The sequence below is a fragment of the Chelonia mydas genome, chromosome 1 (assembly GCF_015237465.2).
Source record: "Chelonia mydas isolate rCheMyd1 chromosome 1, rCheMyd1.pri.v2, whole genome shotgun sequence".
Taxonomy (NCBI): Eukaryota; Metazoa; Chordata; order Testudines; family Cheloniidae; genus Chelonia; species Chelonia mydas.
This window is the reverse complement of record NC_057849.1, coordinates 196,980,000-197,004,800: the sequence shown is the minus strand read 5'-3', so window position 1 is coordinate 197,004,800 and position 24,801 is coordinate 196,980,000. Positions and strand designations below refer to the sequence as shown.

At 44.4% G+C, this 24,801-nt stretch overlaps 1 protein-coding gene across 3 annotated transcripts in view; it reads right to left on the bottom strand.

Annotated features, from left to right (window-relative positions):
• Positions 1-1,812: 1,812 nt before the first annotated feature.
• TIGIT (T cell immunoreceptor with Ig and ITIM domains) overlaps positions 1,813-24,801 on the bottom strand; it is a 55,437-nt gene continuing 32,448 nt past the window's right edge. For 2 of the 3 annotated variants that reach the window (XM_043538673.1, XM_043538674.1), the window contains exons 3-5: positions 11,327-11,650; positions 7,652-7,761; positions 1,813-6,162 (exon numbers count right to left, since the gene is read on the bottom strand). In XM_043538673.1, the coding sequence (XP_043394608.1) occupies positions 5,929-6,162; positions 7,652-7,761; positions 11,327-11,650 (668 nt within the window). In that variant the 3' untranslated portion in view covers positions 1,813-5,928. Of the gene's footprint in view, positions 6,163-7,651; positions 7,762-11,326; positions 11,651-15,272; positions 15,495-24,801 lie in introns of those variants that run through there. The other variant, XM_037909123.2, reaches the window with a different exon arrangement.

Sequence of the window (24,801 nt, the reverse complement as noted above, 5' to 3'; positions counted from 1 at the left end):
CTAGTCTTATGCGTCCCTTACTCTACTGTAAGTCAATCCAGTCCAGAGCCCTGCTGTCTGCTTGCTTTACTTACATCCTTTCCACTGCATTCTCTGCTTTACTAGTCAACTTGAGTATCATGGTGACCCAATGGGAGGTGGCTGATTTGGATTTCATATAGTTCGGATCTTTTAGAAGTGGAAGGGCATAACAGCTGCTAGAGCAAATGAAGCTTCTGATGGGCTGACTGCAGTATTCCTAGGGTCAACAAACCCCATCAAATCATTGTAATACACCTGTGCTGTCCCCGGGCCAAAGATGAAAAATAAAATGGCTCTTTGGCTTAATTAAAACTGAGCTACAACCACATAACTGCTACTGTTCAAAGAAAGACTGTTTAAAGGGAGACTTTCAGAGTCAGTAGCGCCAAACTCTGACCTACTTTCCCCCACGTATTATATTGTTGCATATAGTCAGGCTCATTTTTATGGGGGGGGGGGGGGAGGATGCATTGTAAGGAGTGGGGTTTGTTTGTTTTAAGAATTAGTGCTAGAATCCCCCTCCTCTAGCAAACCTATAACAAACAAGTTTGCACCTGGAATGTGAATTTGGCAAGAAAGGGGAGGGATTTTAAACCCAAATTTCCCACAGTGTTGTTCTAAACAATAGCAAACAACACAAAGACAGATATGAAAAATTTCTCAACATCATGAAATGATTTGGAACATCATAAATATAAATAGTTGCTAACCTTGGACAAGGACTTGAAATTTCTACTTGAATGTTAAGCTCTAGAGCAGTGGTTCCCAAACTTGTTCCACCGCTGGTGCAGGGAAAGCCCCTGGCGGGCTGGGCCGGTTTGTTTACCTGCCGCGTCCGCAGGTTCGGCCGATCGCGACTCCCAGTGGCCGCGGTTCGCTGCTCCAGGCCAATGGGAGCTGCTGGAAGCAGCGTGGGCCGAGGGACGTGCCGGCCGCCACTTCCAGCAGCTCCCATTGGCCTGGAGCAGCGAACCCCCCCACTGGGAGCTGCGGATGCGGCAGGTAAACAAAGCGGCCCGGCCCGCCAGGGGCTTTCCCTGCACCAGCGGTGGAACAAGTTTGGGAACCACTGCTCTAAAGCATGGGGGGAGGGAATTTATTCCCCACATTATTGCAAATACTGGGTGGGTGTGGAGACAAATGGTGCATTCCTAGAGGTCTTTGGTGCTGACTGGGTTAAAACTCTTTTCCAAGACCTGGATTTAACAGTTAATGTACACAAGAATAACCTGTATCACATGCAATATTTTGATGAGGGGAGGAGAGTATCGTGGGGAATGGATTGGTAGGCTGGCTGGGTAGTTGCCCCCCCGCCCCAGCTTTCGTAAAGTTGTGACTTCTACAGTGCCTTATTCGTAAGCGATGCTGGCACTCAAACACAACCCCCCCTCCCGTACACACACAAATTCAGCCTCAAAAACAACACAAACTGAGGGAAGAGTCAAAGTGTACCTTAGAGCCACACAGAGGAAGGGTAGAGGTCATTAGCAAAAATAACTGAAGCCATGGTGGGAGTAATACAATCACCTTGAAATCTGGAACATTTCAAACATTCCGAATTTGAGCAATATCTCTTCCACCTCTCCTCCCGCCCTCCCCACCAATGGTGCTGCTATACTGCCAGGAGTCCAGTTTGCCCAAGAATAGCTGCCCATCCAGAGGCCTGTCATGCATGGCCCCATTTGTTTTTAGCATGGTCAAGTCCAAGGAGGTTTAGATGAGTCAGGCTTTTTCCACTACTAAAAGTGTTTTCCATGGGGTACATGAATGCCATTTATTTTGCTTTAAATGCACTTTAAAAAAAACAAAACAAAACAGTGCTCCAGTCTGTTTCAAATACACAGGAGGAAGCTAGTGCATGAGTGTCTGAACCCAGTTCACTTTATCTCCAGTTAAAATACACTCTGTGGTGTATGTATGTATAGAACATGTGGATACGTACACACATACCCGTATCCATAGCCACACACCGAGACACACAAAGCTTAAGTAGAGAGTCTGTCTATAGTTAAGCTCACAAAACCAGATGCTACACGAACACAAAGGCAGCAGAGGAATTATGGTTGGGCTCTTGAAACACATCACAAAAAATGAAAACAGCTACTTGCAAGTGACTTTGGTTCTTTCTGTACGTTCAATAACTATCGTAGGTGTGGGCTGTAACCAGAATAAAAAGGAACGGTGCTAACTGAAGGCAACTGAATGAATGGGCAAAAACCCTTTCGGTCCAATAATGCAATTCAAGTGCTACACCAATTCTCAGCTGGGTTGTTTTGGGGGGTTTTTTTTGTTTCTTGTTGTTTTTTTTTTTAAACTAAAAATAGAAATCTACAAAAATACATGATCGTCCCACAAAAACAAACCCTGTCCTGAAAAAGCCCTTGTTTATGGAAGATGTCAGATCTCAAAACTCTTGGCCTTGCTCTCAATCAGCACATGCAAATCAGTACTTTTTAAATGTCTGAAATGAAAAAAAAAGAAAGAAAAAAAAAAACTTTTTGAAGCACCTTAATGTGGCTTCCCATTCCAGGAGTGGTAGCCACCTTTTTCCTTTGAGCACCTTATTGATGTGTTATGCTATCTGCTGTCTTTTTGTTACCTGTTGGCTGAATGGCTGGCTGTTAACATGTACACACGTGTGCGGGGGCGAGGGTATGGCTGTGTGTGCGCCTAGTGCATTCCACAGGCCTTTCTATGAAATGCACACACATGCACGCACACCCTGCTGTGATATCTGTGTGTGTGTGTGTGTGTGTGTGTGAGAGACGCTCCATCTATGTTCCCGTTCTTCATTGGATTGGTTTGAATTTAGAGGGAAATTTCTGAACCCGTCTCTGCCCTTTTTGGCGGACAAAGTTAAAAATTCATAAATGGCTGAGGGAGGGGGACATTTCCTTATTGGGAACAAAGAAATTCCCAACAGTCATTCAAAGCTGAGTGAATGGGAAACTGCATTCAGGCCTAAATCCTGCAGTCTTTGGGCAGGCAGCACCCCCCGCCCCCCCGCGCTCTGCTTTCAGTGGCAGTTATGCCAGAATAAAGACTTCATGATTTGGTCCCCAGTAGGCAAAGCTGCTTCTCAGGAGACAGGTCTTTGCCTCTAGCAATGTGCGTTGTTGTGGTTGTGTGTGTTTTTATACACTCACACACACTGAGACATGGTTTGTGAAGATATGAAGAGCAGGTCAAAAGTTTGGAGGGGTTATGAGTTCCTTTTGTTTCTCTTATTATACTCTGTAAATGGTATGTCAGTTATTAAAGAAGCAAACAGAAAATTGTTTAAAGAAACCCTTGCATACGCCTTTTCTATCAAGTGCTTTAAAATATAGAATCAATACACACATCCTGCCAGTTTTTCTTACAGTGAGAGTATCCTTACCTGCCATTTAATATTAGCCTCGTATTTTTCTCACGTATATTTACCTGTGACTTGTATTTGTTATTTAAAACAGAAAAAAAAAAGGAAAAAAAAAAGAAAATTAACTAGCGCTTCATTATACTATATTATTATTATTATTATTATTATTGTGACATTTTGGAATACTGTGAAGTTTTATCTCTTGCATATACTTTATACGGAAGTATTACGCCTTAAAAAATACGGAAATAAATTTTACAAGGTTTCTGTTTTGTGTGGAAGAGTAATTGATGTTGCTAAGAATGATGTTTGTTTTTTTGTTTTTGTTTTTTTGTTTGTTTGTTTTTTGGGGTTTTTTTTAATGTTACCAGCACTTTTTTTGTAAGTTTCACTTTCTGAGGTATTGTACAAGTTCACACTGTTTGTGAAGTTTGAATATGAAGGAATAATTAAAAAAAAAAAAGTAAAAAACTTGGCAGGTGTCTTTGTGGGTTTATTTTCCTCCTAGACTATACAAGGTTGCATGTAAATACACAATCCTGCAGTTGATAGGACAGAACCACATTGGCGCACACACTGTATGACTACACTGCAACATTTGACTCGGGGGCTAAACTTCTCCAGAGGACCCTGTATCACAGAGAAATCACTGAATGGAAGCTTAATATCACAAAATATGGCCAAAAAAGAGGCTTCTTAAAAATAGAAGCTTTTTGGTCAAATAATATTTTAAAAATCCATTACAACAGCAGACTAAGTAACCTGCCTTGCATCTTTCCTTGCTATTCCAGTCCTTGGCTCCTCACACACAGCTCTGCCAATGCCCTTCCATCCTGACCTGCAGTCCCCCTGCTAGTCCTGTCCTGGGACCCCTTACAGATCAGCTAGTGCATCTAAGTCTTAATCTGCAATATCTTTACTATTGTACACCCCCTGTACAATTCAACTTCTATATTTCAGTCCTGAGCTGCAAAATCTTGGTTCAGTGATTTGCATAAACCTACTCTGAAGATAAGGCAAAGGTCACCAAACTTTCTCATTGGTGACCTAAGTCAAGTTTGAATCCAAGACTCCATTGGTAAAAAGGCAGCAATGGCTGCTGGAAGTTACATGATTTCAAGCCAGCGCACAAGACTTGCCAGGCAGGAGATGCCACTGGAAGGTCAAGCAGGAGCTGAGAAGGCAGATGCCCTACATATCCTAACCTATCCCTCCTCCCCAAACTCAATTACTAGTTTTGATTTTTCTTTCACATCCTTAGCCAAATCCTGGTCCCACTGAAACTAACAACAAAACTCCCAGTGATGCAACAGAACCACAGTTTCACCACTGGAGCACACTTTTCAAATATGGAGGCTTAATTTAGGGCACCCAGTTCTGCACTTGGATTGAGTCCAAATGCATAAACAAGGTATCCTAATTTAGATGTCTTCTTGTGAAAGTTAGGACACACACACACACACACACACCCCTCCTTCCTCGGGGCTTTTGGTTTTGCCCTAAAAGATTAAAACTTCAAGACAAGATATCTTCCATTTGTCATAAGCCTGGAAATGAGATCCTCCTCCAGTGGGATGCATGAGAATTATCCCCACAGTCCTGGCAAAGCAACATCATTGCTAAAAGATGAGGGCCATAGAAATACATTGGATAATCATTTCCATAGCAGGGGTTGAAAGAGCATTTTAATGGGAATCTAGAAATTTTTTTTCTCATTCTACAGCCAGGAGGCGCTCTTCTCAAAACAAGGTAAACTCACCAAATCTGCACCCCAAGGCCATATTGACAATCCAGGGACATATTCCAGTGGGTCTCAGCCTGAGGATTGCAACCCCAAGGCATGTCATTAACCAGCAGGGTCCTGTGGGATCAAAAGGCTGCTTCCCATTATCCAGCAGGTCCCATATGCAAAGTGAGCAGCAACTGACTGCCCCAAAGCCATTTTCATGCCTAAATTCTGTTGCTAGTGAATGTTGCTGCACTGACAGCTTTGGAGACTGAAGTCCTCTATCCATCAGATCAGGTATAGTCCAAGCAGCAGCAGGTGAGTTAGCACCATTCCCACACAAAGCCCCCCCAGTTAGTGTTCTTCAGCCCTGCTCTTGAGAGACCATCTCCAGAGATGAGAGGAGAAGTCAATATCCATGACTCAGTCATTACCTTGCTTCTCTACTGAACCAGTTTTCTTTCCCCAGTTGTGATGTGGTCACTGGTACCCCTAGAAAACTGGCGTGAGACCTCCATGCAGCCCTTCAGCTAATAACAACTTCTTGTCGCTACTAGCCTGGATGGGATTTTGAACAAAACCCTAGAAGGTAAAGGCCTTCCCAATCTCTTGATTTATCCAGTGCAAACACCCTGTGCCTGTACAACAGTGCTCTGTACTTCTCCCTTCCACCACCACCACCACACATACCCTTTCTCTTGACCAGCCAACCTCCAGACCGTTTTACGGAACTTAATAGGAGGAAGCAGAAAGGTTTCAACTAAAGAACTGATGCAGGAACGCTAAGCTTCCCCGCAGCCAAAACTCCCTCCTCCCCACCCAGCTACCCCATTTGTACCACAGTGCTCCTGCTGCTGTGGCTTTTGTACCACAGGACGCTGAAATAGTCGTGATCATCATCAGACTCCTCCTGAGCTCCCACGCTGCCGGCAGGTGCCACCCTGGCCTCTGCTGAGCTGCCTGTGGCAGGGTTTGGTGAGCTGCAGTCCTGCCCGCTGCTGCTGGAGGGCACCTTCTGCAGGACATGGGACGGCACGTGGATCTTCCAAGTTTGTTTCTACAAAACAAAGCCACACGGTTTTTTTTCCTCCAATCATTTTAAACCAGAAATGGCCCCAAGGGCCATTGTTCAGATCCAAACTTTCCCAGAATCTGGGCAGGATTCCTGTTTACAGGTTGAGATCAGGCTCATCCTTTTATTTAAACAGCTGCTCAGGTTTCCACCATCCTTCCACCTCTTTCCTAAGAGAGAAAGAGGAGGGTGTGTTATGGAGGGGTTGAGAAGGTTGGGTATGAAGGGGGCCTGAGATGTGCCCTTACACTGGTGGAGACCCCCTGAGAAGCAACCTCACCTTTGACTGGTGTGGAGTAGGGTCCTCCATGAATCCAGCCCTCAGCCGGTATGGAATAAAACGCCTCCCAGCATCCACCAGCCCCCTTGTCCAGTGAAGCAGGTACGGGCCCATGAGATATGCCAGCATATTTGACAGCTTGACAGATTGGGTCCCCCATCTGACAGGCCCTCATACCTAGCGGGGGACCCCAATCTTAGCCAGTGGGATGGGCAGGGGGCCTGAAATGGACCCTCACACTCAGACCATTCCTGCAGGAGTTGAGAGGTGCCCACATAGTAGCTAGTGAAAGGAAAGAGGGGTAATTACTGAGACAGACCGTCACACTTCAGGGGAACTTGAAATATGCTCTCAGCAAGGAGTCTGAAAGAAAGGGGGCCCAAATATACACCCCATTCTCTGCTGACTCTGAAAAGGTCTCTCACACTCAAAGAGGGGATGCTGAGATGCATTCAGCCCGGATGGGGAAACATGAACTGTGCCTTCACCCTCAGCTAGGGGAATGAGGAGGGACCCCAGATATTCCATCATAGTCAGGGGATGGGTGATATGAGCAATTCCCTCACACTCAGCCCAGGTGAATTAGGGTGGTCAGCAGAGCCCTTACACTCACTGGGGAGTGGGGAGGGAATTATGGGCCATAGCAAAGCCCTCACTCTGAGCTGAGTGCTGACTTACTAGAGCTCAGGGTCTGGGATGATTTCTTGGCCATGCTGAGTATTTTTCAGCAGATGCTCAAAATTCAGCCAAAACCAGTGAGTTCGTGGGGCTGTGGGCTGCAGAGCCAGTTTAAGGGATAGCTCAGTGGTTTGAGCATTGGCCTGCTAAACCCAGGGTTGTGAGTTCAATCCTTGAGGGGGCCATTTAGGGACCTGGGGCAAAAAAACAATTGGGGATTGTGCCTGCTTTGAGCAGGGGGTTGGACTAGATGATCTCCTGAGGTCCCTTCCCACTCTGATGGTCTATAAGGTGAATACGCTAGGAAGCACAATGAGTAACTCCAAGTGAATGCTGGAGTTGGGGACAGCAGAGATCTGGCCACTTAGACAAAGTTGCATCAAAGTCTGCATCAAAGTTACTCTGCATCTTTATGTTTAATCCAATCAATGTAATTAAAGATTCAATCGCTAAGAAAAGTAATGGGATGAATGGAAGGGGGATCTGGTGACCTTATTGGGACTATCTTCCGGTTACCTTTCTCCTAAGGATCCAGACTATGAAACACATGAGGAGCAGAACTCCCAGTATCAGGCTGATTATTATGTATGAAAGGTTCTTCCAAAGGGTCATCTCCTCTGATGCTCCTGAAATTAAGTGAAGAGAAATGTGAGTTTGGCATTAAAAACACCCTTGGTCACACTCACCAAAGGCATGCAGAAGTGGGTACAAAGCTACAGCCGTGATCCTCAGGCCTGATGCTAATCTCACACTTTTTTTACACCTGTGTAACACCATTGACTTCATGAGAGTTACTCCGTAATTACGGTTGTTTTAATGAAATCAGAATCAGGCCCCACATGTCCATGCTTGACAAAGAAACCCTGATGGGAGGGCACTCTACCTCCTTCTTCTTCAGGACAGTCTGGATCTTCCTCCAACTGGTTTCATCTTAAACAATGCTGGGGGTAACCTGGTGACTATAAATGCCCCATGGAGACCGCCCTGTTTAATTATTTCATGCATAATATAACTCAAAGATATGCTGTATCCAGCTCAGGACATTGAATCCTGCAGCCCAAGTCAGTTTCCGTTTCTGAGTAAGCAGAGCATCTCCGGGAGAAGAGGAACTGCTGACAACTGTACCAACAAGCCTTCCTTACTCCAGTAGAGATCACGGGCACACATGTACACCAACACTTCAATGGGGAGCCCCATCCTACGCTGACTGTGCTCAGCAACTCCTAGGAGAAGCACTCATTCCACTGCAGAATCAGCCTGTAGTGAACTACCTGAAATAAACCTGGACTATAACGCCAACCTTCAGTAAAACACAAAAACAACCTGTCCAACTGTCACCAAAACAATTCTTTTTTCAAATCTCACTTCGGTAGGTTGCCTGACATAAACTGATATTTTAATAACCTGAGGGGGTCTTCCTATTGACAAGGTAATGAATAACTGTATCCCAAGATACAGAACCTGCAAGGCCAACATCATTGTTGGTGGTAGTTGATCATTAGATTATTACCACCAAGTGACAATTGTTTTTGGAAAGCCCTGGAGAACTGGATACCAAAGAACTGGGTGGGGAGAGCAGGATGGGAAAAGCAGGCAAACATGGTACCAATCTGCTAAAAAGAAAAGAAGAGTGAGTCTGGCAGTTACCGCCCCGGAATTCGGACTTCTAGCTCTAAGGAATTGTAAGTGGTATTCCTTGGTCTCAACAAGTGCCTCACCCTCTGGTCCCTGTTGCCCTGGATTTGAGGGGTGTATATATCTCAGAATGGGATCAAGCTAATTGCAACCCTATTATGTGCATTCAACCATCCTGAATTAATAAAACAGACCCACCACACAGTTAAGGGTTAGTTTGGAGACAGGCTTTCAGAAGCAAAGTCAAAACTAGCTACAGTTTCTGCTAATCAAATGGGAGGAGGGGACAGACAAGTCAACTGAAACTGAAGACCTTGGTGGCTGGAAAACCTTGAATCTAGATGCCTCTGATATTAAAAGTGTATTGAAAATTAGAAAAGTGATCATAGAATATCAGGGTTGGAAGGGACCTCAGAAGGTCATCTAGTCCAACCCCCTGCTCAAAGCAGGACCAATCCCCAAATTTTGCCCCAGATCCCTAAATGGCCCCCTCAAGGATTGAGTTCACAACCCTGGGTTTAGCAGGCCAATGCTCAAACCACTGAGCTAACCCTCCCCCCAAATGACCCCTCCACTAGGGGTCATTGTGACCTGTGTTTTGCAGACCTTAGTTATAAAAGGTCAGCTAATATAATGTGCTTTGGAGCCGTCCTCTGAAGCCATCTTGAGAGACGTTTTCCCTGACACCCTTTCTCCCCGGCAGGTGAGCAGCTGGCCACTGTGAACCTGCTGTTAAGCAATCAATACTGTTTCAGACAGTAGATAAATATCTGGGATGTTCTCAACCTATTGCTCTTGTCTGCGTGTGCTTAAATCTAATACACTGCAGTGCTGGACAAGAGCACGCTCACTTGCATTTAATCCTTTATCAGACAGAATTGTTGTGTTCCTATGATTTATTCCTGGCCCACCGAGAGTGAAATAGTTATGTTGCCCCTGCTGGGGGTTCTGAAAACCCCAGGTAACACCCCCACCAGCTGCTGTATGCTTTCCTCTCTCCCCTCAGCAGCACCAGGCCCCTACAATGAGAATTATACCCTTGTATTAAGGACAGAATTTGGCCCTAATTAGCCTTCAAACTCCCTGTATGTTAAGTATTATTAGAGCCAAATCCCCAAACCAAATCAGGGGCAGATCACTTCCTCTCTCTGTCCCCCTAAATGTAGTCATCTCTACCAACCACTAGACCATCCTTACTTTTGTAATTCAAGTAAATAGATCCAGCAGAGCACTGGGCTAGTGAAAGGAGAAATGGCAAGTGAAATTGACCATAAACAGAAAGTGACATTGGCCAATCTAGCTTTAAGCGAGAAGAGCAAAATGTAAACAAACAGTACCAAAACGACAGAATTGATGAAAAGTAAATTAGATCTTAAAACCTTTCAGCTTTAACAATATAATTTACTAGTAACAGAGGCAAAAGATAAATGTTAAAAATAATAATTTTGGCCATATCACCCATAAAATGAATCTACTCTAGGGAAAGGAAGAGCGTATTTTGGATGGTGCTAATTCTTCAATTGCAAAATAAACTTGCTAAAGGTTCCTAAAAGGGTAAATTTTCAAAAGTGCCTAAAACACCACTCCTAGGCTCCTAAATAGAAAAGAGTGACATTTTTCAGGTAGAACTTTTTTCACCAAAAAAAGTAGATTTGAGTCAACTGAAACATTTCAAGAAGTCATATTAAAAAATTGTATCAATCAAAATAATTCATTTTGAACTGTCAAGACAAAATGTTTCAATATTTTATTCAAAGCATTTTTTTGTTTCAAAATTTACTTCAATTTTATTTTTTTAAACGTTAACAAACCTCACAATCATTTTCAGTCAAACAAAAAGTTTCATTCAACCTAAAATGAATTCATTTTCGAATTTTTGGTTCATCAACTTTTTCTATTTTTTAATTTTTTTTGGTTTTTCAGTACAGCCCACAAACTGAAAAAATCAGTTATTCATGCAGCTCTTCTCCTACAGGCTTGTCTACACACAAAAATTAATCCAGAATAAGATAGGGTGTGAATTTAAAGCAGTTTCACTATTCTTGATTAACTCCATGTGTGGCTACTATTCGGGTTTGTCTACACTGGCACTTTACAGCACTGCACCTTTCTCGCTCAGGGGTGTGAAAAAACACCCTCGAGTGCTGCAAGTTTCAGCACTGCCAAATGCCAGTGTAGATAGTGCACCAGCGCTGAGAGACGTGCTCCCAGCACCGGGAGCTATGCCCCTTGTTGAGGTGGGTATTTTAGAGCACCGGGAGAGCTCTCTCCCAGCGCTGTGCCGCAACTGCACAAGCCACGTTAAAGCGTGGCCACGGCTGCGCTTTAACGTTGCCAGTGTAGACAAGCCCTTATTCTGGAAGGAGAGTATTTTATTATGAATTAGCTTAATCCGCTTCCAAAAAGTGCCGTGTTCCCTTTGATTAACATGGAGTTAATCAGGAATAGCTATTCTGAAATAACACCCATGTAGACAAACCTTGAGTCACTTAGGTGCTTTGGAAAATTTTACCCACACCCAATATATCTGAGTTATCTGTAGTTTTGTTGGCTCACCTGCCAGTTCCAGGAACATTCTCCCTTCGTATATCCCATAAGGGAAGGTGTGAAATTCACAACAGTAATCTCCAGTGTCATTGACTCCTAATAAGTGGATTGTTATCCCGTACTCTGCTGCCAGTGATACCTTCTCAGTGAACACAGGCTGGACTATGCCTTTATCTTTGTTTAGATAAACTGCAAGCGTGACCCTGTTACACCTGTTCCAGTTCACCTGCGACACAATGGCATTGGTCAAAGAGAGAGAACACCGCAGGGTGATGTTGCTGTTTTCAACTGCAGAAACGTTCCCAGCTGTTAGAATTTTTTCAGTTGTGTCCCCTGGAAGACAGCAAACCAAAGTGCAGTCATGAGAGTGATGCAGTGTAGGGCTCCCACGCAGCTTGTGAGAGAGAAAGTTTGTTTGATTACCTAAATTCCCACTCCACTGCAGTCACTGAAATCAGATAAAACAAGCAAAAACCAAACAGGAAAGAACTACTGGTATATCTGAGAAGAAAGGGAATTCTTTGCAATGGGTTCGGTCACAGAGATCCTCTTGGGAATGTCACCTGATGTGCTGAAATTACCTCTGAGTCTGTTTTCCCTGCCATCTTGGGACTCCAGAACCCTGCCTTGTTGAGCCAGACACACTAGCCTGCTGCAACACAGACCCAGGGTCTGGGCCATGCCCCCAAAGCTGCAGACTTTAACTAAAAACAGTTCAGCAGGTTACCTGTCTCCAGCACCCAGACACACAGCTCCCAATGGGATCCAAACCCCAAATAAATCCATTTTACTCTGTATAAAGCTTATACAGGGTAAATGCAAAAAATTGTTCGCCCTCTATATCAGTGATAGAGAGATATGCACAGCTGTTTGCTTTCCCCAGGTATTAATCACTTGCTCTGTGTTTATTAATAAACAAAAGTGATTTTATTAAGTATAAAAAGTAGGATTTAAGTGGTTTCAAGTAATAACAGCGAGAACAAAGTAAGTCACCAAGCAAAATAAAGCAAAAACACGGAAATCTAAGCCTAATACATTAAGAAACTGATTACAGGTAATATCTCACCCTCAAGATGTTCCAATAAGCTTCTTTCACAGACTAGCTGCCTTCCTAGTCTGGGCTCAATCCTTTCCCCTGGTACAGTCCTTGTTAGTTCCAGCAGACATCTCAGGTGGTAAGCAGGGGTCTTCTCATGACTGGCAGCCCCTTTTGTCCTGCTCCATCCCCTTTTATAGCTTTGGTACAAGGCAGGAATCTTTTGTCTGTGCTTGTCCCCACCCCCGCCTCAACAATGGCAAAGCACAAGGATTAAGATGGATTCCAGTATCATGTGACATGGTCACATGTCAGTGTAAGACCCCTTGTCTCCATTCTTTCTGGGTTGGCCCACAGGTACACAGGAAGTTTTGCAGGTAAATAAACCATTTACAACCAATTGTCCTAGTCAATGAGAGCCATCAAGATTTTAAACCACCATTAATGGCCCACACTTTGCATAATTACAATAGGACCTCAGAGCTATACTTCATATTTCTAGTTTCAGATACAAGAATGATACATGCATACAAATAGGAGGAATATGTTCAGTAGTTTATAACCTTTGTTATGATACCTTACACGAGACCATTTGCATAAAGCATATTCCAGTTACATCATATTTACACTCATAAGCATATTTCCATAAAACATATGGAGTGCAACATCACATTCTTCTCTTATCCTAAGAGAAGATGGTCCCAGAAAGGGAGGGCTCAGATCTGTTGGTGGAGCAATGTATGGTAGTCCAGGATTGAGTGGTAGTAGAAGACCAAATTGCTGAGGAAGGATTTTCTCCAGGTCAGGGAAGACTGAGAGAGACGCTTATATAGCTGTATGCAACTGCCATAAGCAAACATCCCAAAAGTTTCAGTTTAGCACTCAAATGTCCAGGTACTTATCTCAAACACATTTAAATTATCAAACCTCCTTTGGCCTGGAATTTGGGAAAAGACAAATTTGAAATATTATTTGGTTTCAGAAGGTTTGGAAAGATATCAACAACAGTTTTTTGGAGAATTGGGTGTTTATTTATTTGATTGACTGTTTGGGTTTTTTGGGGGGGGAGGAACTGTGGGCAGTTTACTCTTATCTTTGAAGCACTATGTACAGAATCCTGCTGGTGAAATGATACTGATGTAGATGACCCATAGTTTGATCTGCTAGGGCAACTTCTATGGGATGAAAGTCTCTTGAGTGTACAAGTGTGTTTGATTTAAAAAATAAATAAATAAATAAAAAGTTGATTCATACCACTAGTTTATGTTCCCAGAACTAACTCTTCCCCCCTCCCCCCCCCCACGCCCAATATCCCTTCCTGTCCTCACAATTTCACTGGACTTAAAACCTGGAAACAGATGCAAAATCCAGTTGTGCAGTCACTCATTCATTTAGATTGGTGCAGGCATTGTGGCCAGAGCAAAAGAACCAAGTAATGGCTCCCGGACTCTGTTCCTGGCTCTACTACTGACTCCCTGTGTGGCTTCAGGTAAGTCACCTAACTGCCTCGTGCCACAGTTTCTCCATCTGTAAACCAAGGATAGTAATACATCTCTAACTGAGTTACTGCACGGTTTAAATAGTCAATGTATAAAGTGCTTTGACACTAGGGATGTCCAAATAACTGAATTTTCAGGTCTGAAAAAACAAAAATTCTTTTTGGGTCAACCCAAAACAAAAGTGTTCCAAAAAATCCAAAATAAAAACATTTTGACTTTTTACTTTGGAAAGATATTTTGTTTTGGAAATGCCAAAATGAACCATTTCAACATTTCTGATTTTTTTTAAACAAACACAATTGTCCAGAATTGACCTGAATTCATGCATTGTATTGGTCAGCCCAAATGTGCATTTTTTTGGCCAAAAAAAAAAAAAAAGTTTTGTGAGAAAATTTTCATTCGGCTCTAAGATCTTTGGATGAAAGGTGCTATTAATAACAACAATAGAAAAGTTAAGTATAGCCTGCATTCAGCTGTACTAAAATGCATATTGTTTGCTTGCGTTCAGTTTACCAAACAATCTAGATTACTCTGTATCAATGACCTGTCTTCTTCATTAAATACAATTCCCCCAATCCCTGTCATCTGCAAACTTTACCAGTAATGATTATGTTTACTTCAGATCTTTGATAAAAATGTTAAATAGCAGATGGCCAAAAACCTATACCAGCAGGACCCCACTAAACAAAACAAAACAAAAAAACCCACAACACACCTTCTAAAATTACATTTTAAGGTCTCTCAGTTACCCAGTTTCGAATCCATTTAGTGTATACCATGTTGATTTTGTATCATTCTAGTTTTTTAATCAAAGTGTCGTGCAATATCAAGTCAAATGCCTTATAGCAGTCTAGGCATATTACATCAGCACTATTAGCTTTATCAACAAAATTTGTAATCTCATCAGAAAAAGATATCAAGTTCGTATTGACAAGATCTATTTTCCATAAGCCCATGTCGATTAGCATTAATTATATTACCAGATGGCTGCGACAGAGCTAGCAAAGTAGCTGTACAGTTTTACTGTGATTCCTATAATGAGGAAGACTAAAAAGAACGCAGCTGATGGAAAAAAGAAGAGGGACCCAAACCCAAGAAAATGATAAGTCTGCCAACAAAACTACAGATAACTCAGATCTATGGAGTGTGGGCCAAATTTTCCAAAGCACCTAAGTGAATCAGGGTTTGTCTACATGGGAGTTATTTCAGAATAGCTATTCCTGATTAACTCTGTCTTCCTTACTCAATTTCAGATGCCACCAGCAACCAATAAAGCAGAGAGAGGTCAAAACTCACTTGCCCAATGTCACCCCGCAAATGAATGGTAGAATTAGGAATAGAACCCAGGATCCCTGACTCACAAGTCTCTGCAGCAACTTATAAGAAATCATAATAAGACAGCAAACTCCTAGAACTATACCTGAAACATGCAGGAGAGGAGCCATATGCCACAGCAGCTGCCCCACAAGGAGAGGATAACCCATGCTACCAGAGAGTCACAAAAAAAGCCACTGCTTGCTCTGGAGACTGGCAGGGCTGCCGAACTGCAGCTGTGAAAACACGGCAGTTCGAGTTGGGGGCGAAGGGAAAGAGCTTTGGGGTAGGTGGGGGGAGCGAACTCCTTCTTGACGCAACACAAACCACAGAGCCGTGGAGAGCATGTTTCAGAAAAGACAACACAGAGAACGCTTTACAGCAACAACAGGCAGTGGTTACTTGTCACTGCAGGTGACTCAAACACCGCTTTACTCATTAACCAAGGTGCCCTTATTTAGGCTTCCTGACCACAAACTCTGAGAAGCGGCTTACGGGAATCCTGTGATAACTGATTTGAGCAACAGCCCCTTCCTCATTCCCTTGATTGGATAATTACTTTTGAAAGATCACCGTGAAGTTCCATGTCACCAGGAACTTAACCTACCAAGCAAAAAGTTTCCACCTTACAAGGAATCAGTGAGCTCCTTCAGGCACTGAGTGCTAACACGGATAACTGGTGTTGCTATTGCCTTGCTCTGGTTATTCCTATCACACAAAAGGCTGGTCTTAAACTGAAACCAGCAGGTCACTGCCCTGCCCTTCAGGAAGATCTTCCATAGACTCAGGAAGATGTAGCCTCTTCCTCTTCCCTGCTGCAACTGGGCTGAAGGGGGAGGCAACTCTCAATCCAATGTCCCCCCTGTAAATAGCACAGTGGGAATGGGGGCTTGGTGTTTTGAGGCAGCCACCTGACACCTTCTCTGCCTGAGGCCGCACACGCTGTCAGGCTATCCTTACTCCTACAAGCAATAGCACCCTTGCTATCCGTACAGTTAGGGCTTTGCAAAGAACAGGGGTGCTCAGTCAGGGATCCAGGGCTCCCTAAGGGGCCATGACCAGGTTTCAGGGGGGCCGCCAGGCAGGGCCAGAGTTATACTCGCTGGGGCTCAGGGCGGAAAGCCGAAGCCCCACCACATGGGGCTGAAGCCTGGGGCCTTGAGCCCTGCCACCTGGGACTGAAGCTGAAACCTGAGCAGTGTAGCTTTGTGGGGGGCCCTGTGGCGTGGGGCCCTGGGCAACTGCCCTGCTTGCTCCCCCCTAACGCCAGCCCTGGCTTTTATATGCAGAAAAACGGTGGTTGTGGCACAGGTGGGCCGTGGAGTTTTTCTAGCATGTTGTGGGGGCCTCCGGAAGAAAAAGATTGAGAACCCCGAGCATAGAAGACTGAACAGTCCACCTTAAAGAGCTCACCATAAAACACACAAACAGACTATGGAATAGCAGCAGCCATGTCTCTTTCTAAAATAACTGTAAAGAGCGTGTGGCTGACCTGTGCCTGGTTAGTTTTATTTGGGATCTATTTTAGTGCCAAATTTAGCAGTGGCAATGAGGAAGACAACTCCACCTCAACACCATGCACCGGGGGGTGGGGGAAGAGAGCAGGCCACTTTTTAAGAAATAAAATAATCAGCAGACCCAATATTCTTGTTGCAGGAAGTCTTGATAGAAAAAAGATTTGTGAGTCTGATAGATCATCATTCTCTGAAGTTTATCAGCAGCATATTCCAACTCTAGCTGCCAACAAACACCAAGGAGTTTCAACTGTAGTCTGCTGTCTGCATGCCCATGTCTTGGGGCTTGGTCCTGCTTTGAGCAGGGGGTTGGACTAGATGACCTCCTGAGGTCCCTTCCAACCCTGATAGTCTATGATTCTATGTCATTCAGCTGTACTCTACTGTAGTACAGAATGGCTGAATGACATGGCCATGCAGGCTGCTTGTCTAGATTGCTTTTGCCATTCAAGCAACCTCATGTCTTTGCCAGTTAATTTTTACTGCTTCAGAGAGAGAGAGAGAGAGAGTGTACAAATGAGATCCCGTAGTGTCTCAGGTAGTTCTAGATCTTGCCCATCTCCAGCACTTCTCAGGGTTAGAGGACAGTGGCAGGACTGATTTGTTCCGTCCTGAAAGCTTTCTGGCCACAGGCCTTAACAGCAGATTTTCCCACCCTTCTCTCACTTTGCCGCTTTCTGTATTCACAGACTGAAAAAAAAAAAGAAGGTGAGAGTCTTCACTGCTGGGGGAGGACCATTTCTCATCTCCAGCTTCATGCTCATAAAAGCATGCTTAACAAGCTGAATTCAGAGGTGAACTAAGAATTTAGAGGGGATTTAAGTTGGTGTAATTACATCTTCTTTAAATTGGTGTAACTGACACCTCTTTACACCTGACTCACCTTGACATGGAGATCACACCAGTTTCAGTGCCCTGAGATTTAGGACCTGATTAGGGTTGCCACCCTCCCAGATTGGCCAGGAGTCTTCCGGAATTGGGCTCGATCTCCCGGGGGCTCTTAAACCAATCTGGGAGATTTTAGGCTGCTAAAAGTCCGGCAGTACTGCCTGGCCAGAGCCTGTACCCCAAGCCCCTGCCCCAACCCTGAGCCTCCTCCTGAATCCAAACTCCTTCCCAAAGCCTGCGTCCCCTCCCGTACCCCAACTCCCTACCCCAGCCCTGAGCCCCCTCCCACACCCAAACTCCCTCTCAGAGCCAGCAAACCCTCCTGCACCCCAAACCTCTGCCCCAGGCTCAGTCCAGAGCCCCCTCCCACACTCTGAATCCCTCGACCCCACCCTCCAACCCCCTGCCCGAGCCCAGTGAAAGTGAGTGAGGGTGCGGGAGATCAAGCAAAGGAGGGAGGGGGGGACGGAGTAAGTGGGGACAGGGTGTCAGAGAAGGGGCAGGGCAAGGGCAGGGCCTCAAGGCAAGGGGGTTTGGGTTTGTATGATTAGACAGTTGGCAACCCTTGACTTGATTCATCACTGTATTACCACAACCTTACACAACAACAGCACAAAGGAAGCAAATAATCTAGCTCCCTACCCACCATGCTCCATTTCTGTACAGTTGCCAATAAAACCTCTTTTTATTTAAAATTGCCTGAATGGGGCTATTAGTTGAGACATTTATTGGCTGGCAGCTTTGAGAGAGAAACTTACCCTGACCCTGGAAACAGCAGCAGCAGCAGGAGTGGGTAACAAGTAGGCCACAAAAGGTCAGAAGTACAGTGGAGGCTGTGGTCTCCCTCCCCAAGTGCTGCCAGGTGGCTGGAGAGGCCCAGAATGGACACACAGCAAAGCAAAGAACCTGGAATGTACCAAGCACTGATCCCCCTCCCAAGGAAAAGGAGTTGGTCAGACATCACATTTTTGCTTACAGACCTCACATAGAACTATGGCTGACAGGGAAAACCAGCTTCTCCCTTAGTTCAGCAAACAGGCAGCCCGGCTGTCCTTAGAGGCAGAGACTTCTGGTTAAATTTCTAGCCAAAAACAATTCTTTCCCAGTAAGGAAAACCCTTCATTTGATAACTACATCATTAGATACGTTCCTGACTTCCACAACGCCTGCTCCATCCCCCTCCACACATTTGGAAAACTCAAAAAAAAAAAAAAAAGAGATGAACTAACATATGAAACTTCTCCACACAAAGGTTCCCCTATGAATTGAGACTGTGTGAGAGAAATTTTAGCCCAAAAGGTCATTTGACGTGGGTGGGTGGGGAAGTTACACATAATTGAAAATTAGAGGTTACACTGGAAAGATCATCTCAGATTTAGTATCATAACCACAACCCTCTACACTTATATTCTCGCAGCATGTGTGTTGGTCCTTCTGTCGAAGCAGAATGTTCTTTGCACTTCAGAGGACAGCACAAGCATGTGCTGCTGACATCAGAAATGTTCCTACCACATTCCAATGAGTCCTAGATACACGTCCAGACTCGTCTTTACATTTCGTCATTGTGCTGCTGAGCTTCGTGCACTTGCTTCTGCAGCCATCAAGTGTGGAGCAGGTTGGCTGGCTTACTTGGTTTTCAGGAGCTAGTCTCAGCTTAGAGGACAGTGCGAGGCTTGGAGTGCTGGCTGTTGGTGGGCCATCCTTAGGAACAGCCATGTAGTCTCCTTGCTAGCACCTGGATTTCCAGTAGCCATTAGAGCCACATGGAGAATCTGGCAAATGGGCCACCAATGAAATCTATGGGAGAGATGGTTTCTCACAGAGTGAAGTCTTCCATATTGATTCAGTGGGCCTGATCATTTGTATGCAGAGACTATGGGCCTCTCTTCTGTTCCCACTTTCTGTGAAACGCAGGGTGGGAGAGCAGGGCCTCCAAGGAGCCAGTTACATCTTCCTGATTCCCAGGCCAGGGCTGGTAACAGGCCACAAGCGGCTATCTGAGAATAGCTGGAATGCACCAGCACTGGCCCTCTCTCTTCCTGCTCTTAGACCCACACTGTGCCTAGGAGTGGTAGAGTGTAAGAGCCAACCATGCTTGCTGTCATGCAAGCTGAGGATTCCTCCACACTGGGGGGGAATTATCAGCTGGGAAGATACGGTCAATTTCCAGCCTCTTTTGCTGCCAGAGCAGAGTAAAAGGACCAGATTGCAAGAGGAAATCTGGCCCTATATCCTAAAGCACCATATAAAACACAGACGTGCCAAAGCACCTCAGTCTTCACCAAGAGCACACACCCTGCCATTCCAGTCTTGGGCTCCCTGCACAGCTCTGCATGGCGTGAGCAACAGCACTCCTCCTCTTCCAGTTCTCGGCCACTAACAAAATGTTGTCAATGCACCTCCGTGCTGACGAGCAGCGCTGCTGCTCGCTCAGATCTTAGCACAGCTGAGACTCTGCATTTTAACCCTGACACTCCAACGCGGCACAAACTGGCCAGGGACTTCCAAAGATTAAGACAACTTCCTTGTCCTATGTTACAGCACATAAATCTCCAAAAACACAGGGTCTGATAAACCGAACGAGAACATATCCCACTGATAAACCGAACGAGAACATATCCCACTTCTGGAGTCTTGCCTGCTGCCAATAGTGAAACACTCACCCTTGAAGAGGTCTCTACTTATGACCTCAGCCAACACTGCTAAGGGCTTTAAGATTCAGTGGAACTGATTTAGGGCATGAATTTTAACACCTTTTTTTAAGTCAAAAAACTTGTCTCCAATTTTTGTGGGTGTGATTCTGGGGTGTGACTCCGGGGTGTGACTCCAAAGGAAAAGCACCAAGCCATTGAGCAGTAATTTTATTCCTCATTCTGCCACTGAACTGATCTGTGACATTAAGCCAGTCACATTTTGTCTTTCTTTCCCTTCCAATCCTTTGACTTACTTATTTAGACTGTTAGCTCTTTGAGGCAGTGCCTGTCTTTCACTATGTGTTTGTACAGTGCCTCGCACAATGGGGACCTGATCCTGGTTGGGGCCTTGGGCACTACTGTAATATAAAATCGAGAACTACAACATGTGCTCCTCCACCCTCTGTCATTGCAAGGACTCTCTCTTTCTCTCACTCTCTTTGGAATCTGTATAATTTCATCACTCCCCATACTTAAATTTTTCTTTCTGGTTGGTTATTTTTCTATATGCTCTTTAAATAAGTGAGCACCATGCATATATATACAAAGTTGCTATTGAATGTGATCTCTAACTTGACTTGACTGCTTTTATTACTCTCAAGATATTGTGTGGCCTTTACCTACATGACAACATTATAGTTCAGGTGTAGGATTTTAATTTTTTTGCATTTGAACTTTATTTATTTTGTCCTGACTTGTGCCTCCAGGTTAGGAAGCAGGATCACGCTTTAAATATGAATACCCAAAATGCAGTGTATTATGTATATTCTCCACCTTCCCCTGGACACTAAGCTGTGCTAAGAAGACATCTGCCTGCACACACACACACACACACACACACGTCTGACATTGGATGAGTAATATGCAGAATTTAGTGAATTTAAATACTGATGGCCATGCAGTTGTCTAGCAGATCTCAATACAGGAGACATGACTACTCCATCTGAGGTTGTCAGTGCTACTGAGGACTGGGCTTTGATGCTTAACTGAATAGGTCTTGAATTAATTAGGGAATGAATGCTATGACAATTTTGAAGACTACCTGTGTGAATTAAACATACAATACTTGGTCTCCTTAGAGAAAGTTCACAACTCAAAAAACAAAACAAAACAACATAATCTGATTGGTGACAATAGCCATTGGATGGATAGAAATAGAATGAGACTTCCTGCAGGAATCCAATCTGGATAGTCCTGCAGGGAGCAGAATGAGGTTCCACTGTTGCATTTTATAACCAGGCGGCGGGACTGGAATAAGGGCTGACACATTAAGGAAGCATTTAAATTGTTGGGATTTGTACAAAAGTCCTCTGCTTGAACATGCTGAGAACATCATGCTACTGAAACTTGACCTTTTTTGCTTGGATACTCTTATACACCCACAACAAGGCCCTCATGACGGAACTAAAGGCTACGTTTCACTGGTGCAACATGTTGTTTAAACTGTGGACTTTGCACCAGCCAGCAGAACAAGTTCTATTTGTTGACCTTTCTTTTGAGATCCATTAGAGCAATAATCACTTCTCACAAGTATTTGTTTTAAACCTGTTTGGTCCCACCTGGAAGATAGGTCTTGCAATAGTAGATCTCTTCTGGGAGACAGAGACGACATCGCCAGTGCTACATCAATCAGGCCTGGGAGTCATAGCCTCTTCAGTCAGAAAGGCATAAACAGGATCACTACTGCGCTCTCGTTCCTATCTCTTGTATTGTCCCGGGGAGCAGTGGAAAAGGTGAGAAGACACGTAGCGGGGACTTTGCGCAGATCTGTGAGAGGTCATTCACCACCTCATATCCCACCAAATTAATTTACAATCAGTGAGAGATTTCTGGATGTCAGAGCCACTCTACTAATCCAACATTGCCATGTTGGCCTTGGTGTTCATCACCCCGTTGGTGGACAGTAAATATAGCAATAGGAAACTTTGCTCTGCCCCGGACAGGAAAATTTGTCTATGGGATGGGGCCAATCATGTTCTTCCTAGTGATTTATGAAAACCCCATCAGACGTGTTGATTGTTACCACCAGAACAGAGATTGGTGATTCTTGGATGGCACAGTGCTCTGTGACCTCAATGGTATGCATTCCCTCAACTGAATGGGAAGTTCCACTCAAAAAAATCTGATCTTCTACATTCTTCAGTTGAGGGAGCAGAGACTATACAACTGGACCTAGATCTCTGCCAAGGGATGAGATGGAGAGATGCAGAGGGGATTACTGGAAATACTGGATCGGGGGCAGCAGGAAATGTAGACTCTCCCTTTTGGCTCTGGCTTTTCTTGGCCCAACTCACTCCCTGAAGCTTGGAGGGGCACCAGCTGCTGCAAATGCCTCAGAGGGGAAGAAGAGCTGATTGGACAGGCAAAAGAAGCCCTGGAGCATGGCTAGGAATTAGATGCACACATCATTGAACCAAATTGATAGTCAGAAAGTTGAAAAAAGTTTAGAATTTCCCTCAGAAAAAGCTCTGAGCAAGGGAATCGGGCTGGTGGGTTTTACCCACATGCTCAGGGTCTAATTGATCACCATATTTGGGGTCAGGAAGGAATTTTCCCCAGGGGTCAGATTAGCAGAGACCTGGTGGTTTTTTTGTCTTCCTCTGCAGCATGGGACATGGGTCACTTTCAGGTTTAAACTAGTGTAAATGGTGAATTCTCTGTAACTTGAAGTCATTAAACCATGATTTGAGGACTTCAGTAACTCAGCCAGAAGTTAGGGGTCTATTAAAGCAGTGGGCGGTGAGGTTCTGCGGTCTGCGATGTGCAGGAGGTCAGACTAGATGATTATGATGGTCCCTTCTGACCTTAAAGTCTATGAGGCCTGGCTGAGCTACCAACCACTGGGGAGGCAGAGAAAACTGGAGGGACCTTCGGGGCCAGGGCTTCCCCTGCTTTCAGTGACTGACAGGTCTGGTTCTGCCCCCAAGCTGGAAGCAGGCTCAAGTACCCATTGTAGCAGATCTGTGGTCCTTTGTTGTACTAAGAAATAAAGATTTAAAGCTACACAAACTCATTTTTATAACTATACAAACAATGCAGAGGTATCCATTAGGGAGGCAAAAAAATACCTCTCATTATTTGGTCAAATACTGCCTTTAACTGGTGCAATTACAGGTCCCAAATAAGAAGTATATAAAATAATGACTGGTGTGTGCTCCCATTTATCCTCTCTCATATAGGCAACATTTGATGATGTTAAAAAGTGACCAACACTGAAAAAAGGGAACAAACATTCTTTTACATACCAGGTAATTATCCTGTGTAATTCACTGGCACCAGGTATCATTGCAGCCAGAAGCTTAGCAGGATTAAAAAAAAGATTAGACGTTTATAATGGCTAATGAGAACATACATGGCTACATTCATCTGGAAAAACAATGTATAAGGGATATAAAAACTCTCCTGCATCAGGACACCAGCCAGCTACTGTCTCAGGTTAGAAAGAAGCTTCCTCTAAGGGCAAATTATTCTACAATTCTGCAATACAAAGTTTCTTGCGCCTTCTCCTGAAGCCTCTCTGGGACTGGCCTCTGTCTATTCTCTGTAGCTCACCATAGTATCTGAGCACCTTCCATCAGTGCATTAAGTGACATGACTAATATCTGTTACATGTGATTTGTTCTCTTCCCTCAGGAGGAGAATTGTGTGTGCAGTGTAGTGTTTTGTTTTAGCAGGATAGTTTTTATGAACATAGACATTACTATGTTTTGGTTTTTTGTCAAACACACAATACTGGACTAGTTGGACCACTAGTGTGATCCAAACAGCTTTTCTGAAATGGTCTGACCTACTTGGAGTGAAAAACTTGTCTGAGCCCAGTGGTGCCTAACCTCTTCAGTGTGTAAACACACAGTTACCTGTTTCCACCTCTGAATGTCCTAAATGCTTCTGAGAAGCCAGAGGGAAGAAACAGGCACTGCAACTTCCAAATACGCTCAGGAATTTGGTGACCTTCCATCTTCAATTTTGGTTTCTGCCTGGTGTTGTGAGCTCTTTAAAGATAGGTTTATCAACTAACCACCAGAGCGATCTAAACAGGGCTCTGGTTTCCTGTGGCGACCACTCAGAATGTAAGTAGTAACTTCAGAAAAACATGTTTCCACTTGTAGCTGAACCAAGAAACCTATTTTTGTTAACTTGTCAGAGCCAAATAATGCAGAAGCCAACAAAAAAACATGATTAGTGTTGGCCTTTGGCCTGGGTTTATGTGGAAATTCACAGGGCATTGCTTTTCCTGGGGCTCCACACCACGTGCAAACAAAGTGATGGTTAGCGGGGTCATCGGCTCGGATGCTATACAAGCACAGGCTATGGTGGATTTATGAATGATGTATGCCTTGAGGGTCATAAACATACTTCTTAAGAACACATTGCTTGCCTTCAGAATGGACCAGACAAAACATCAGAACCGAGAATTTTCAGCCCAGGGAGAGGGGTGGCTTGCATCCTCTGGATATTGGATCGGGGCCCGTCCAAGTTACAGCAGCCTTCCTGAGGTTTTCCTATGGGCCACAGCACTGCCTACAATCTCCGCAATGCT